A 17,923-nucleotide genomic window follows, 5' to 3' on the forward strand; every position below is an offset into this window, starting at 1 on the left:
TACCAGATATATGCACTGTAGTGTCTGTGTGTATTTATATCTGTGTATATGTTATAATATAAATACTATATTGTTTATGGTTTCCTCTATCCTGAGCAATTTCAGACAGATGGGACTTGTTTTCCATCTGTTTTTCATACCAATGACACATTAATTTACTTATTTTACAACACAAGCATGGCTATGAATATCTGTCCTGTGGAAATACAGGAATTCTCACTGGGAATTCTCACAGGGTTTCCTCCTCATCTGAAAAACCAGTGCTGAAACCATCTGCCATAAAGGCAGCATGCCACCCCAAACTGCATTCTGGCACCTGAGCACCCCCAGCCAACACTTTACATTATTCTCTGCTTATCCCTAAGTGAAATTTGCTAAATTTTACCTGTGAGACCCAAAATAGCTTGGGATGTGGTTATCAGAGGCCACTCCCTGGGTGATACCACTGAAGATTATAGCAATTGGCTCTCTTCAAGCCCACAGCTCTTTCCTTTAAAAGACAGGCTCATGGCTGCAGAAGGTTTTCCCTGCAACATCCTCAGCCCTGTGGTCTGCTACAGCAAAGATCTCTTCAGTCCTCAGAGGAGAGGTATGGAAACAAATACACAGTGATTACTCTTTGTCAAGGAGTGGCTTTGTTGGGAAGCGATCTATGTAGCTAAATCTGGTTAAATTTTGAGATTTTAAAGTTTGAGTACTATGCATATGTCAAAAACATTTCCTTCCACAGTCCTTTATTTTTGTTCTACATATGAAGTAGATATCAATATCTACTCTTAATATCTGTCAGTTAAAATTTAAAAATACTAGTTATACTAAAATGCAAAGGTGTTCTGCAGAATAGCTTGAAATGTTAAAAAATTTAGTCAGTGTTCTCTCATGGTTTTGCAGATTGTTTATATTGTGATCATGACTGAAGATATTCTAGTGGTTTGAGGTATATTGTTACCTCTGGTAATGAAGCAGCTAGTGAAAGATGCAGTAATATCAAAGCAACTTTTCGGGTATTAGGAAAGGCAATTGTCTGCTTATAGATGGTTTCATTCCAGGTCTTCAATAGTCCCATAGTAACTAAAGAAATTTTATCTGTAAAAGTAATGCTAGAAAAGACATTCTCTGTTGCCCTTTGCTTTCAGCTAGTTATAATCCAGTGTGGTGGCTGGAAATGAAGAAAACCATAATAATGTGACCTGTTTGTCATGTCAGTCCCAGATGACAAATAATTCCATAGAAGGCTGTTCCCAGCTCTGGGGAAAGCACAAAACCGTTCTTTGATTTTGTTCAGTTTTGTTTAAAAATTCTCCATTAGGGTGGCTTCTTTCACTCTCCCTGGGAAACCTTGCTAAAAGCAAGACCTTCTGAATTTCACACTACATGCAGTCTGTGATTTCTACAGATAGCTCCATCTTGGATTAAATCTTGTTACAGAAGCCCCTGGGATGGGCATTTGCTTCATCATTCACCACCCCTGTGGTGAATCCTGTAGAGCCACCAAATTATAGCCTAAAAATTCAATGTTTGTCTCAAGCACTTTCCCCAGTCTTTATGGCAGTGAATAGGCTGACTTTTCTCCTCTACCCCACAGAGCTGACTTTTTGTAAGTCTGCGGAGAATGGGTCTTCTCTTCCAGAGTTGCTGGGCTTTCCACTTTCCTCATTCTGGAGGGAAAGCTGGTGTCCAGGGTAGGGGGGAAGGAAGTACAACCACCAAGTGACACAGCATGAATTTCTGCTATCATTATAAATATTTATTAACAGGTCCTGTGAAAAATGAGGGAGATGCTGAAGATTTGCTGTTCTCTCCTCGTCTTAAGTTTGCTCAGTGGGCAACTGAGCGCCAACCCTGGACTCAAAGTGAGGATCACCCAGAAGGGGCTGGAGTATGGTATGTGTGATGTTCTCAGGAGCTGTTAGTGGCACTGCCTTGAATACTGATATGACAAAGGAAAGAGGGCAGTGGGAGTAAATGACCTCATGACAGGCCATAAAGAAAAGTCTAAGAGCACAATAGAGCAAAGTCAGTATGCTTGACATCATTGTACATCATATCAAGGTTTATCTGACCTCAGATATTGAATCAGTTCAGCTCTTGCCATGACTAGGAGTGAGACCTGAAATAGCACTGCTGGGTCTCAAGTGAGATACCACCTTCTTGCTGATTCTGTGCCCATCACATTTCCTAAGCCAGAAACATAACTCTGAACTCCCAGGCACTATCAAAGGCAACTGAACTGATCATTGTTTTCCTGTAGCCAAGGAGGTTGGGCTGGAAATCCTGAAGCAGAATATGGAGAAGGAGCGTTTCCCTGATTTGACTGGCCATGAGAAATTTGGGCTTGGTAATGTCAAATACAATATTTCAAGGTAAGTATTCTCTCTGGGGGCAATTTGTGTTTGACTGAAATTTGAATCTGTTTTGTGTTCATTCTGACTAAATAAATCCATTTTTTAAAATATTTTCTCTCCCTTTTCTCTCTTATGCTCTAGGATACATGTTACTGCTGTTGAATTACCCAGTGCTTCCATCTCCCTCCTACCAGGGTCTGGAATAAAACTGGTGATTGGGAATGCTTCTTTAACCATTGATATGAACTGGAACATAAGGACCTGGATGTTGTATGTACAGCCTTGCATGTCCTGGGATGTTTTCCTTGATGGATAATACAAAAATGCAAATTTTAGTTTATTCTTGTGACCCCTTCATTGTAAAGGTGCCCTTTATCAAGTGGCAGCAGTAACACAGGAGCACAGACTGGTGCTTCTCAACAGGTCTGCTGGTGGCAGACAGCCCCTGCCCCCCCAGACATCAGCACTGATAGAGCCCATGGCTGAGAAGCAGTGCTGCAAATAATTCAGGACTGCTGCTCCTGATGAATGCTGTCATTGTCCAGCCTGCCAGCTAGTGACACATTTAGAAAAACTGTGGTGTGGTGGATCACAGTCCAGTATAACAAACCTTCATAGTGCAGTCACACTATCAGAAACCCTCTGTGCCACCAAGAGATACAGTTTGAAAGCTGATGGAAAATGGAGGAGCAAATGGCAATATCCATAGAGCAGTCTCCACACCTTCCTAGTCCCAGGCCGCTTGAGAGGAAGGAAATCCCTCTTCCTTTGCCCACAACCCACATTACCTATATTGCTAAACTGACTGAATTGCAGCAGTCTCTGATGTGCACTTGCCAGGGCCAGCAGGGCTGCATGCAGGGGGAGGGGACCTGGGAGCTGACAGGGGTGACAGCAGGAGGCACAGTGCCCTCACTGGCAAGCAAAGCAGAATAGTGGCAGTGGCCAGGATCAGCTGTGGCTCCACATCACCAGGCAAATCTATAGTGAAGAGGTGGGTTTTTTTCAGTTTTTATTTATTTTCTCTTGATGCAGCAAAGACAGTGGAAGAGGCACAGTGCACATTTCAAAGGTGTTTGTTACTGCAATCTTTTCAACACCCCTGGATAATACAGGCCCTACGTCAATATCCCTCACCAGCTGCCGGACAGCTTCTGGTGACATAGATATCAAGCTGAACGGGAAAACTGGGTAAGTGGAAGAGATCTGTATAAACTCTCTCACAAAACAAATGTCAATGAGTAACACAGAGACAACTTCACAAAGCAGGGCACACAGAATTGCTTTTAGGCATCATAAGGCACCACAAGTGAGAACTGGGGCCCTAATACAGCATTAAAATGGCCAACATTGATATTCGTCCTTGTATTTACACACAATAGAAGATAAAGACAGAATCAAACAATCCCTTGTGCTTCTTCAGCACTCACTTCTTCCAAACTTCTGCTCTACTCTTCAACTCTAGGTAGAAGTTACAGGCTTGTAACTTCACTCCTCCTATTCACAGTGCTATCAAAATTGAATAAAACCAGACTATCTGTTAAGTTTCTGAGTACAGCATCATGAAGAAGTGCATCATTAATTTATTGTATTTCTCTCACTGTCTGAATACCACTCTTGTCACCTGTTTGGGGCGTTGTTTTTGTTTGTTTATTTGTACTTGTTTTGGAAGTTCCTAGTGCAGAGACTATTTTGTACATATATGATGATGGTACTATGAAGAAATTCCTTTTTCATAAATATTAATTAACCCAGGCTGAGATGCATAGTGTTGAAATTATAATCTTTTAAATGGTGGCTCTCTGACAGTTTTTACATTTTAAAAAGCTCACGTGTGTACTAGAATATCACACTAAGAGGCCATTAAATTCATGTTTTGCAGAGATATCTGATCTGCTCTTAATGACCATAGTACTTGACCCATTAATTGCCTTCTTCCTTCCCTCTAGCTTCCTGCATAACTTCTTTATCAAGTATCTGAAGAAACCCATTCACAGGAGCTTGGTCACTAATGTAAGCCTTTCAAATTGTGTAGGGGAGGGGTGTAAGGATGATAGCATTCACAAATCAGTGCTGTGAACTTGACAAAGAAAGAATTAGAAATTTAATCCTGTAATAGTCCTATTCTGGTCTGATCAGCACAGTCATCATTTTGCCAGCCAGAAATTCCAGATAAAGGTTCATAGCCAAGACACTGACACAGCTGTGTTCAACCAAGGCAGCAGTAGGAATGGAAAATGTAGTTATTTTTCCATTCCAATGCACAGTAAGTCCCTGCCTTTTTGCTTACAGGCATCTTGGGGTTTGTGTCACTTTTATGCTTGGCAGACAAAACATATACTGGGCAAGGCATAGAGAAGTTATAGTATGTCTTCTGATAGTATGACATTTCAACTTCATCGTATCAAAGGGGTGAGTAGTTCTGATGACAAGCTGTCCAGGGCCACTGAGAGGAAACAGAGCTTGAGATGGCTGTCATTCTGTCCAGGGATTCACAGTTGGACTTGCTGACCTTAAGGGTCTTTTCCAACATAAATGATTCTCAATTCCATGATTCTGAGATCTCTCCTGTGACACCAATATGAGACCTGTCCTCGCACTATTTAAGGCTGTGGTTTTGTCACCCCCACCAGGCTGCTTCTGGAAACTTCCCTCTTTTTTGCAGCTCTGATGTACAATATGATTACATTGCACCAAGCAGAAACCTTGGGGATCCAGTTAACTGAAAAGAAGCCAGATTATGTGTTTTGATACAAAATGCTGCAATGTGTGTCATGAAGCAGAAAGATCTGCTAGCACACATGTAAGAGGTGCTTATATATCCATGCTAACCAGGCCATAACTCGAGTGTGCTTTTATTGTAGTCATGTCCCAACATCAGAGCTGGGATCCGGTTGATAGATGAAGACCTCAGATCACTGAATGGTGAGTCATTAGTGATACCTTTTCCTTCTGTTTTCTGTCTTCTGATCAGTGAAATTCTGCCACTTCCTTAACAGTAGCTGCTTAGCAATGCCTCCAGGAGTGGCATCAATCCCTCTGCTCCATCTACTCCCTTACATACAGAACCACAGTTAAATAAAGGCTGGGCTACTTGAGCAAAAAATACATGTTTCTAAGAGCCAAGGACTTGATAGCAATTCTCAGCTTGCAAGTGTGGGAGTGTGCACGTCTGTTGTGAGAAATGCCACTTAAAGGCCGCACAGTACTGATGCTGAGGCGGTTTTCCCTTACCATGCTCCGAGTCCTCCTGCACACACAGCATTTTACAAGCTGAAGCCTGCTCTCCTAGCCTGCCTGGAATTGTTTTACTTGCCTATTTATCAGACTTACCAGAGATAAAATGAAAAAGCTCCTTTGCAAAAGCCTTCACACATGAAGCACTTTGGGTTAGATTTGCAGGTATTTAAGACACCTCAAGTGTTGGTCAGATACCATGTGCAAAACACAGGTATCTAAGCAGATCAAGCACCCTCCTTCTGGGAAAGTATTTGCAAGTTACAGGCACTTGGAATGCTTTTGGAACTGCTTGAGAAGAAATGCCAACACCTCCTTGTGCACTGAAGCACTGATATGACCATGTCCTTTTTTGGGTTTGACCAAACTTGCTTTCCACAATGAGAAAATAACAGACAAACTAGAGAAGGTGCTTTACATAAGATCTCAGTAGGCACATCAAATCTTAGGCTGGAATGCATGTTAGGAGGTCCCTGGTCATGTTTTTCCCTACTCTCTGGAGCAATTTGTGTTGTTCTCTTTCAGAAAATGACTTAAAGTATACATAAAATTATGTTTGTGGTTTTTTGTAATATTCTGTGTCTTATCTACCACCCTTACAGCTGTAATGCAGATTGATGATTTGGCTGGAGTAGACTACTCCTTAAGTAGCTTGCCAGCAGTATTCCAACCATTCATTGACCTGGACTTAAAGGTAAGTTGCCTGTAGTGCTGTTTGCCAGTAGTGCCGTGGGTTCCATTATTCTATGAGACACTTTCCAAGATGAATGTGATTGTTGTTCTGAACATAAAGGCTCACTGTCTGAGAAGACAGACATTTCAAAGCATTATTGCATCTGTTACAGTAATAATTTGTAACAATCCTGTTGTGAAATTAATTATTTAAAGGCCACATCCTTTTCTTTAAACTGCTGTTGGTTGTAAAAAATAGAGAGCAGTTAAAGTTGACTAAGGAAGATGGAAGAAAAGAGAAAGGGAAAGGAAAGAAAAACAGTATTCAACCTCATCTTTCTCTCACTGTTGATTAATAGCTGGGACTTCATTGTTCAGTCAGTCAGGGTACTATTTCTATTACGTGGGACTAATTAGATGTGTCTGCTGTCAGATGAGAGAGGAGAAGAAAGAGTAAGACTATCAGAGCAAGAATTAAGCCCCTGGCTCCTTGAATGGGAAGATGGAAGACCCTTTCAAAAGCATGGGAGCCCAAGGAATGCTGCTGAGTCTGTGGACTTGAAAGTTTATTAGAAATTAAGTAAAAAGTCTCCTTATGTACTGAAACTAAAATCTGACTAGTTCCTGATTCTAAAATGACTTCATTGTCATTCTGTATAAGGTGATTTGATTAGGGTAGCTGTCATTATTATAGTATCTGAGATCCTTAATTAAGTTTAAGCTGCCTTTTGCTTGGTGCTCTACAAAAGCTGAATGAAAAGACAATCTTGTCACAAAGATCCTATAAATTAAGTATTTAAAAAAAGGACAACAGGGATGCAAGAGAGGTGGAAACAAAAAGGAACAAAGATTTAGTATCTGCTTGTGTGGTATACACTGGTCTCAGCACACCAGCTCTGCAGCTGCTGTCAAACTCTTCTGAGTATTGCAGCAACTAGATTTTAAGTAGGGACTTGAGTCAGACTAAAGATGTCAAATCATGGCTGTTCCAAGAGCTACTCTCCCAGGGAAATATGCAAAAATTATATGGTAAATCCAGCAAGTGAGGATTGAATGGAGAAGTCACCATCTGTGATTCAGCACTTTGTAAGCATTTTGATAGTCCTTAAAAGGCAATCGGAACTTTAGAGCTAGGTGAGAAGATAAAGACAGACAAAATACATTTGAGATGAAACAGAGCTAATAAAATTGACATAAAAAAAAATTAACCTTTAAATGTCTACATCACTTTCAATTAGTTTTACTTTTTTGTTTTATCTGGATGCATTTGGAAGTATTAGGTCTGCAAGGCTTGGCCAATATGATGGGTAATGCAGAGGACAACCTAGGTATTTTAGATTTGTCTGACACAACTTTCCTCTCTCACAAGGCTTCTGTCTGCACAAGTTATCAGCTTGATTCTGGGCAGAATACAGTGCTGATTTTGACCAAGAAAGACCTCTGGTTTTAGAGATCAATTTTGTAATTGAGACCATTGGATAGCTCTTAAGCAGCAGTTCTCAGATTTAAATTCCTGGAGATGAGGAAAGGAGAAAAGAAGGCTTTTCAAAAAGGAGGACCGCTAGTCATGTTCTTCATGCAATATTTAGACACTTCATTTAGAGGGGGATCTGAAGTGGCAGTAGGTGACCAGTATCCCAAAGACAGATCTTGGGCCTCATCTGTGAAGCTGTCCAAATGCTGGAACTTGCCTTCATCACCTACGTGAAAGCACCAAGCCTTCAGGGTGCTTGTGTATACCAAGCCTGCATACTCATTTATAAACCAAATGAATAGCCTGGGAAAAGTCAATGAAAGTAGCATTCATTGTCTGCAGTCATGGTAAAGTTGTATTTTGACTCTGTTCTTTTTATCTCTGACAATAACTTCTAGGGTGTAGTCTTCCCAGTTGGAAACTATACTGACTCTCCCTTCGTGGCAGCTTCCTCCACAATCCCGGACCAAAGTGACTCCATGCTGTACCTTGCCTTCTCAGAGTATTTCTTTCAGACCTCTTCATTTGCTTACTACACTGCAGGGGCCTTCAACATGACCCTTGCAGAGGAGGTGAGCAGGACACAGATGAATGGGGTCAGAGTGGCTCAGACACGGTTTTGACCTGCCAGATGTCAGTACGTGGCCGTATAAAGCTCTCAGTTGGTCTGTAGAGTCCTGAGACAGTAGATTATAAATGCTAGGGTATTATTATTCTCTTTTACTTATGCTCTGTATAGATGACTCAGGCCACAGCCAGGCATGCCAAGTTCCACTGAGCCAAATACCAAATAATGCCAGCTTTGTTACAAAAAATAAGGGGCTTGTAGACGTGAGGCACAGACTTCTCTACAGGGACAAGGGATCTGTTCTGAAGCGTTTTGAAGCCTCAGTGTCTGTTTTCTGAGGGATCTTCACAGAATGGAAGTATTACAGGGGCCTTGTAAGGAAAGCATATGTCAAAGCACAGCATCTGTATCTTGGAGGCTGCCTGACTTGGCTAACCCAACTGCAGTAGGTTCAGTAAGTCCCAAAAACCAATAGACTGCAGCCCAAAATGCAAATAATAAACTAAGTATTTAAACAAAAAAAAAAATAGCATTTGATTTCTGAGGGATTATTTTGGCATGTATTATTGGGAAGCTGCTTTAAGTATACTGAGTCTCTTAGGAATATTTCTGAGAGGCCCAAAATCAAATATTCATTGAAATGGCCGTAAAAATGCATTTACAGAAAAGCTGACCATGAAGATCAACTCTGGTAACTCATTTGTTTTCTCTATTTTACTTTTTCCTTCAGACTTGCAGCTACTTTAATATAAACACAGAGATATTTGGCAGTATCATCCCTGAGGTGAGTATCATTACTTTCACAAAGTCTCAGGGAAGCCACCCAGTGTGGGTGTCAAGACACCTCACTGCTGGTGTATCCCAAAGCCTTATAGGGCCAGCAGGGCTCCTGCACTGGAGAAGGCACATGTGTGTCTGAGCAGATGGGCCTTGTCACTCCCCCATGATGAGTGGATTGACTTGCACTGTTACCAAACATAATCTTGGCCCATAACCTTGCACATCAATCTTTTCTCTGGGCACCGTGCCTAAGCCACGGCTGTTCCCACCTAAAACCAGGAAAAAGCTGGTTTCTATGCAGGAAAAAGCTTCCAGTCATGAGTCCTGCTTTGAGAGACATCCAAGAGGGCCTCAGCTCAGAAAAATCACCTTTCTCCTCCCCAAACCTGCATAATTCTCTTTACTTTGCTGGGGCCTGTGACTGATGAGCAGAAAACCTGGGAAGGGACCATGTGTGGAAAAATGAGCTAACAGATGGACAGGAAACATTACATCCTCTGGAACAGACAAGGCAGATGCACAGGATTTCCATTTATTTTAGGTGAAGGAGATGAATGTAACAGGTCAGAGAATATGAGCATGCATGGCTTCCACCAACCTTTTAAAACAGAATGAGGAACCAAAAATGAGCGTAAGAACTCTTAGGCTATAAATGTCGAGAATGGGTGAAATCAGACTAATAGTTCAAAGTACTTCTTTTTTGCTTCCCAGATGTTATTAAGTTCCTTCCTCAGAAATATAACAATTCTCCAAGGACAATCATGTATGATGTTCTCCATAAAATGCCATGAGCATCAATGCAAATGTTCCACCCCCTCTGTTTTGAATATTGAACTTTGTGAACCTATTCAATCTTCAGGCAATGAACAGAATGAGGCTCCTTGGAGGACAGTCCAGAGGAGGAACCCATCTCCTGAGATGGATGAATTTCAAAGTGAATCCCCCTTGAGCTCTTTTGTTGTGTGACTAAATACCACATTTGTGGTCCATTTAGCTTCTCTGTTCACAAGCAAGTATTTAATTTTACTTGAAATAATATGGAAAAATTTTTATTCCTTAAGTGGAAGGAACTTTCCACTGCATTCCTGAGTGGCCAATACTGATAATTTAGCACCACAGAAAACCTTTATTTACTGCTTACCTGAAAGAATCTTATTTTAGCAGCTATCCTTAACCTTCATTGTAAGGAACTACTTCAAAATTATTGCTTCAAAGGTGAGAAAATGCAGTATTCTAATCATCCTATGAAAAAAATATTTATTTTTTTTTTTTTTGCCTTTGAATTTTACAGGTAGCTAAATATTCAGTTACACCCTACCCAGTGATGTTGAAGCTAATGGCTACTGAAATCCCTCTCATCAGCTTACAGCAGGATTCCTTCACAGTAGAGATTCAGGGCTCCATGGAGGTGGTGGCCAGCCTGCCAGACTCAACCACCCAGTCTCTGTTCACGCTGAACATAGTAAGTACAACAAACAAGGTGACATTTAACTCAGGATTAAATACGGGTTTTCCTTCCTTCTGTTAAAACTCTGTACAAGAAACAAAGAAAATGCCAAATTTCTAGTACTTAAAATGCAGATTCCCTTTAGTCACAGGTGTAGGCATGACCTCACCTAACTTACAGGACATTTCTATGGCAAAGAACATTTTCCTACAGATGGACAGAAATCCCAACACATAGTGACTCTGATTTAGCAAGGTTTTGTTCTCTGGAATGACAGTTGTGCAAGGGTGAGTCATGCCTCTTGGCATCTTGTTCATGGCTTTGATTAATGATATCTCATTACCCCCATTTCAGCTCTTGTCAGTGCCATTCAAACAAACAGACATTTACTGTGTGCAGCCGTGCAATGAGAAAGCTGCCTTTACCCAAAATAGCTTCTGTGCATAACTGGAAAGATGGTATTTATGTATTTGTGACGAATTCACAGGAAGAGTCCTGGGGTTTTTTATGTCTGGTAACCCATAGTTTCTTTATTCTGCAGGCAGCCAACAGCAGCATTTCTCTGAATATATTTGATCAGAAATTGATGGGCTCACTATGTTTGAACAGGTAATCCAACCTGGGATGAAAAAGATTTCCTTTGGAAAACAATGTTAGCAATCCCAACATTAGTAGTTTAGATGTATGATCAGATAACTAGGAATACGTTTTGCTGATAAATTCATCTGCATCAGATTCTCTAAATCTGGCAGCCCTTGTGCAGTTTAGAGGAGGCAGGAAATTTCTCTCTGACAAATGCCATGGCCCCAAGGGAGTTCTCACCAGTGGATTGCTGCAGGGAAGTGGTTTCACCCAACTTCTTGCTTTTTACGTCTACTCTCCCCTGTGAGCTAGATAAACTAAGCATGCAGGGCAGTTTTGATGACCATAAATCATTTGAGAGTATCCCTCATCACCTTCCAGCTGGCTTTCTGGACAACCTGTGCCACTAAAGAATGTCAGAGCAGTCCAGGGCACAGTAAAGAACCTGGGCCCTTGCAGGTCCCCTATGCAGTTGTTCTTATAGCAGTCATCCACCAACTGAAGTCCTGCAACTTCCAAGGTTCAGGAAGCTGGAGACCAGAGGCCAGGTCATTTACACATCTAGCATGTCACATTTCATGGAGAAGAAGCTCTGTATATCAGGACCTCACAACTGGGAATTGGGACTCCAATTTCATAACACTCCCTAAGACACAGGGTTAAGAACATGCAGAGTTTGTCAGGGCAGAGGGATGTTAGAAATTTAAGGAGGATAGTGCTGTTAGCATTTTCTGCAGTAATTTTCAAAGAAGAAAATCTAAAGTGTGCTGGAAGCTGGCCTTGAGAACTTGGCTACTGGTGCTGAGGAAACTCAGAATTCTTTTGCTGAATACGAGAGTAACATAGGGAATAAATATTTCAATTTGGAAACACAGGCAGTAGTAACAAAGCCAGCAGCAGTAGTACCACACAATGAACAGATCCTTTCTTTCTGGTAAGAATCACATGAAAGCATTCTGCAGATGTACCAAAATCTTTGGAAAATACCGACACCCTAGAAGTCCTTGGGAAAATCAATTGTCAGTAGGATTTTCAGAACAGCACAGAGAGGAAAGCACACTCCTGGCTACAGCCCTTCTAGCACACTCTTGAGCATGGATGCTCAGCAATGCTCCAAGAAAACCACATCTTTCTCTATGCAGCAGTATGCTGTGTGTGAAAGTGCTTCAAAAATCTCTTTACAGATGCTTCTTAAGGCCTGGAGCTCTACAGCAATAACTGCACATGATTAGAATAACTGTGTTTATCCATTCTTAGTGACTCATCTTGTTTCACTTCTTTCCCTCAGGGTCCAGTTCTCCCTAGCCCATTCCAATGTTGGCTCTTTTGAGGTAAGTGGGTAGTTGAAGCATATAGGAAATGCAAACAAAGAATATCAGTGATATCAAGGCTAAAGAGTAGGCAGCTAAATTTTATCTGTATTTCTAAATCATTTGGCTTCATTCCCAAGTAGCTTTCTTCCTGTCTTCTGGCAGCCACCTCTCTGTTTCTGGAGTTAAAAGTAAACTCTTTGGGGCAAGCTAGTGCTGTGCGAATGAGACATTCTGTAGTTGCCCCGGCTGCAGTAAGCAGAGATCTCTCGAATTATCACGGTGAAACAGAGCACACCTGAGCTGTAGCAGAAGAGCAGAGCGCCATCCAATGGTCACAGGGATGCCTGAGGCACAGGCACTCCATGGGTGCTCATCAAGGTGCTCGGAATTACAGCAAGGAGGGAGAGTCAAGACACATCCCTCAGATGCCTGACATAGTGCAGTTGCAGCCTTGCAGGGGAAAACCCTGCCCCTGCAGAGAGTCATTTCATTCTCAGTATAATCAATCAGTTCCAAGTAGCTGAGGAGAAATTATTAAAACTGCTCTGGTCCTGCTTTGCCTGCTTTGGGTGATAAATTATCTCACAAATAAAGCAAATTAAAATGTTGGCCAAGCATAATGAAATCCATTTTGCATTTCACTTCCTTTGCATCATTCCAAAACCTTAAGATCCAAAGTTCCTTAAGATCCAAAGAACCTTAAGTTCACTTGAGTTTATGACTCTTTGAGGCCAAAAGAGAACTGGAAGTTGACTAAGAGCCTACTAATGCCACCCAGGATTAGGGCACGACACTTCTACTGCCATCAGGAAATGATAACTAACTCAGTTTTCTTGTCTGTTGCAGGTCTTGCTTCTGGAGAACATCCTATCTTACATTTTACAGACTGAAGTAATTCCATCAGTTAATGGTAAGGCTGTATTTCAAAGCACCAGCTAAAAAGCTTCCAGCAGAAGGGGTTATTCTAGGAACTTCTTCTGACTTTCTGATTAAGTTTTCAGCTCCCATTAACTTGGAGGGAAAATGACCATCAGCCAGTAAGCAGTGGAAGGTGGAAATTGATCTGTAGGGGTGTAAGTGCTCCTTCTCACTGTTCTGTAAAAAGGGCAAAAATTACTAGGAAAATAAAAATTCATCTGCCTTCATCTCAGTCTAGGTGGTCCTGATGCATCAGGGAGAAAAGCAAAAGTCTTTCTCATCTGCACACCTGCCTGAGGCCACCATATGTGAAATGTATTCCTTTATATTAGACCAGAACAGAGCTTTTGCCTCTCATAAATCTTATTTAAGGTCCTGGAGGGAGATAGAGCTTTGTGTCAGCCCTCTATACTGGGATGAACATCACCTTCTTTAGTTAATGGATACAAATGGGAACAAGTTCTAATGATGGTAGAGATGTCAGGGATCATTAGGGACAAATCACTGAGTACGTGATGTGTTGAACATGAAATGCCTTGGTTTGGCTGCAACACTCTGCCAAGAGAGAAGCACTTGTAATTCTTTTTTCCCATTGGAAAATGAGCATCTTAGTGACTTCCCAGGCTTGCTTGTGAGGACTAAGAGGCTAATTATTGTAAATGACCTACAAGTCCCTGGATAAACAGTGTTGTTGAAAGACAGGTGTTTATTATCTTTCTAATGCATACCTAAACCATAATTTGTCTCTTTTTTTAAGCTAAACTGTCAAAAGGACTCCCTCTTCCCAATCTGGCCAACGTTACCTTAACAAGATCTCACATTACAATTGTAGAGGTAAGATTTTGATACTTATGAAAGATTTTCCTTTATGAAAGGTTATCCCTCTTTCTCTTTTTTTTTTTTTTTCCCTAGGCATTTATTCACCTTCTATACTGCGAAAAATTTGTTTCATTTGGGCTACTTAAGTAGTAAAAATGTGTTTAAAGTGAGATCTGTAATAATGGCAAAATTCTATTAGAAAAAAGCGTATTTTTCTTTGAGAGGAAAAGTTAGAACTGAATATATAACTATGGAGTGATCAAATGTACAACTTGCTCAGTCTCGCAAGTTGCAATTCATGTAAAAATGGGTTTAACATATTGTTCAAGTTTGGCCAATCACATCAAATTAGATGTGACAATTAGATCATATTGTTATCTCATTTGTTGAATACTTGGAATATGAGAGGGAGGTGAATTTAATTTTGTGCACCTAGGACACCTGGATTTTGTTAATAATTGGTGACAATGACTGAGGCTTGTAGGCAAAAGTAGTGAGCTCTCAGAAAGTATGTTTTTTTTTTTTTGTCTTCTGGTTATCCTTCTCCAAATCTTAGTGTGAGCATACAGAATGCTGCTAGGTAACCAGTCAGTACAAGGGCATTGCTGACAAAAGAATGCCCAGAAAAGGAGTAAGCCTGTTGCATTTCTCCATGATTAAAAATTTCTCAAAGTTATTTTCAGTATTTCTGAAGCTTTTCTTTGCAGAGATTCCTAAATCTTTGCTTGCAGTTAAGTACAAAACACAACTCAGGAAAAAAAATGCAAAGGTTGTTTGTAATTGTTCTTTGACTCACACATACCTGGTTCCCTACAAAATTGCTCGCAGACTGCTCTCAGTGGCACTTATTGCCAGCAACCTTACAGACTAATTGTGAATGAAGGATTTTAGTGATTCTGTGGTGCCCATTCCCCCCAATGTTCTCTAACCAGTCTCCTCAACAGCAACAAGGAATGAGAGACAACGCAAAATTGCTATGTGAAGCCTAGCAAAGTGAATGAGATTCCCATTTAAAGGCTAGAGTTTAGGCTCTGGTTCTAGAGCTTCCACTTCCAGTCCCAGTCTGATAGCTGTGGTCAATAGGAAGAAAAAACAATTCTTACATTGACAGGCTGGATGGTGTTCGGGGCTACCTGATCTAGTGGCAGGTGTCCCTGCCCATGGCAGGGGGTTAGAACTGAATGATCTTTAAGGTCACTTCCAACCCCACCCATTCTGTGATTCTGTGACTGTGATGAACTGCTCTCTGCAGGCTCATTGCTCTGTATGTGCTGACAGTTGGGGAAGCTTTAAGGACAAATTTAGATTAAATGGCTAATTCTTAAGTGGCACAAATTAGGTGAAGAATAATCCCACCTTGTGATGCTTGCCTTGTTGCCTCAAGGCTCAGATGAACCTTCCTGAGTATGATCTTTAGATTTCATTCTGTCACTAACATGGTGCAAAGGGGTAGCACCCAAGGAAAGATGGAGCCCTTTTGCAAAGTTCATATGACAGAGCTGAATAAAACTTATTATTTCCAACATTCAGCTCTTCTCAGTAGAATTTTGGACCTTAAACACCAAGATCAATTTGAAATTAAGAAACCCTAATATAACATCTTCATTTTAATTCATCATATGTCCATGACGGTTCTTCTCCTCACAGGGATATGTGTTGATTTCGACTGACGTCCACTACAAACACTAAAGGAGAAGAGAGACCACTTACTAAGCGTGAACTTCAGATCAAGTCAATGTCTGAAAATCAAGACAATGCTGAAATCTTTAACTTGAGCTCTGACAACTACCATCCTGGTTGTGGGCAAGAGGGGAATCAAAAAAAGCTGATGGAATGGTTAGCTGGTATAATGGTGGGAACAAGCAGACCCAAGGGAGAACATGTAACAGATGCTTAACATTATTTATTCTATAGTTTAACTGATGCAAAAATGTTTTTAAGATCAATGACTCCTTCAAAATACAATTTTGTCTATACACTTCCAGAAGGATGCTGCAATCTCTTAAAATTAGGAAAACTACATTGTCAAAATGCTGCTAGGGCAGATACAGCTGCTAATATGTTTCTACTCTAACAACCTTAAACACTTCCTTTCTGCACTCCTATAGTGATAGATTCCTATTGCTCTTTCCAGAACTGTGGAACTGTCAGACTGGGAACTGTCCCAGTTACAATGGGAACTAAATCTTTGCAGTGTCTTACACAAATCTTAAGATGCAGAAGCAGGACTTGAGCATTACTACTCTCCATCTCTCCCTATGACTCTTGAAAATCTTTGTGTCTGTCATGTGCCCTGTTTAGTGCTGTTTAGCCAGGTTAGATACACTTGACTCCTTCAGTGTTTCTGGCTAAGTCCTCTAAATCTAATGCTCCGACATCTTCGTCTGAATTGAAGGTTAGATATATTTCTTACTTCATTTGGGTATCTTACCCTCTTTCTTTCTCTTCCTTTTTTTTGCAGTGTTTTATTAGTGTGCAAACGTGAACGCAGTTCTGCAGAGGGCCATGGCTGTCCTGCAGTGCGTAGCTGCTTGTGCTTTGGCCAAACCTGGGCAGGGAGGCGGCTCTGGCCCCCAGACACCCGTGTCCCTAAACTGAGAAACGCAGGCAGCTTTCGCCTCTCCGGAGCTGAGCGAGCTGATCCCACCTGCTCCAGGGCAGTACCTAAATACCCCACGGGCCAAAGCTACTCTGCCTCGGGGGCCAGCACGCACAGACACTTGAAAAAAATACCCGGGCTTTTTCCACACAAAGTAGCCCCGAAGCCGTACGTGGTGTGAAGGGGGAGGCAGCCAGGTCCAGCCCAGCCCCCTGCGCTCCCTCTCACTCCCTGGCCCGCGGGTACCGGGTGCCTGCTGCGGGCCGCCCCGGCACCGTGGGGGACAGGTCTGGCATGGGCTTCGCAGGGGGCGGGCCAGCCCTCGGCACGGGTGAGGGATAGACAGACAGACGGACGGACGGACGGGGGCGGCAGGAGGCAGGGCTGAGGGAAGAGGTTTGAGCCTCGCCGGCTCCTGTCCGCTGCTGCCGCGGGCCCGCGTCAGTTCCTGGCGCCGGCCGGCGCTGCCATCGGGACCTTCCGACCGGGAGCGCCGCCGCCATGAGCCGCAGCTACAACGATGAGCTGCAGTACCTGGACAAGATCGACAAGAACTGCTGGCGGATCAAGAAGGGCTTCGTGCCCAACATGCGTGTGCGTGGGAGGCGGCCTTGGTGCCCGGGGCGGGGGTCGGGGGAAGGGGCGCGGAGTCGCGGTCGGGGCGGCCGGGCGGCTGACGGCTCTCCCCGCAGGTGGAGGGCGTTTTCTACGTGAACGACCCGCTGGAGAAGCTGATGTTCGAGGAGCTGCGCAATGCCTGCCGCGGCGGAGGTGGGTCCGGCGGGGTGCGGACGCCCTGACCCGGGGGGTGACACAGAATCAGTCGGTTTGGAAAAGACTCCTGAGATCCTGTGACCGAACGCCACTATGCCACCTGGACCATGGCACTATGTACCACGTCCATCCTTTCCCTAAAAGGATGCTTCCTAGGGACTGTGACTCCACCACCTCTCTAGGCAGCCCATTCCCATGTGTAATCACCCTTTCCGTGAAGAAATTCCTCCTAATGTCCAAGCTAAACTTCTCCTGGCAGAACTAGTGCCTGTTCTCGTGCTCTGCGCCAGGGCTGTCCCTGCGGGACGGGCCCGGCGGGTGTGTGTGGAGAGGCGGCGGTGCGGGCCCGGCGGGTGTGTGTGGAGAGGCGGCGGGGCGGCGGGACGGGCCCGGCG

General features: G+C 42.7%; 2 protein-coding genes across 3 annotated transcripts in view; both read left to right on the forward strand.

Annotated features, from left to right (window-relative positions):
• Positions 1 to 195: 195 nt before the first annotated feature.
• LOC107204354 (BPI fold-containing family C protein) lies at positions 196 to 15,851 on the forward strand. 2 transcript variants are annotated; one of them, XM_033514492.1, is made up of 16 exons: positions 196 to 589; positions 1,758 to 1,884; positions 2,252 to 2,363; positions 2,487 to 2,615; positions 3,381 to 3,536; positions 4,295 to 4,358; positions 5,210 to 5,270; positions 6,185 to 6,276; positions 8,127 to 8,300; positions 9,027 to 9,080; positions 10,368 to 10,538; positions 11,065 to 11,132; positions 12,394 to 12,436; positions 13,265 to 13,328; positions 14,094 to 14,170; positions 15,803 to 15,851. In XM_033514492.1, the coding sequence occupies exons 2-16, from the start codon at positions 1,770 to 1,772 to the stop codon at positions 15,842 to 15,844; spliced, it is 1,422 nt and encodes a 473-aa protein (XP_033370383.1). In that variant the 5' UTR covers positions 196 to 589; positions 1,758 to 1,769; the 3' UTR covers positions 15,845 to 15,851. The 2 variants fall into 2 exon arrangements, with proteins under 2 accessions (XP_033370383.1, XP_033370382.1); XM_033514491.1 differs by lacking the exon at positions 196 to 589 and having other exon boundaries at positions 1,275 to 1,884.
• Positions 15,852 to 17,195: 1,344 nt separating this feature from the next.
• The window catches only part of RTCB (RNA 2',3'-cyclic phosphate and 5'-OH ligase), a 10,434-nt gene continuing 9,706 nt past the window's right edge, over positions 17,196 to 17,923 (forward strand). The window contains exons 1-2 of the mRNA XM_015627324.3: positions 17,196 to 17,348; positions 17,447 to 17,525. Of these exons, the coding sequence (XP_015482810.1) occupies positions 17,256 to 17,348; positions 17,447 to 17,525 (172 nt within the window). The 5' untranslated portion in view covers positions 17,196 to 17,255. The remainder of the gene's footprint in view (positions 17,349 to 17,446; positions 17,526 to 17,923) is intronic.

This window comes from Parus major, chromosome 1A (genome assembly GCF_001522545.3).
Source record: "Parus major isolate Abel chromosome 1A, Parus_major1.1, whole genome shotgun sequence".
Taxonomy (NCBI): Eukaryota; Metazoa; Chordata; class Aves; order Passeriformes; family Paridae; genus Parus; species Parus major.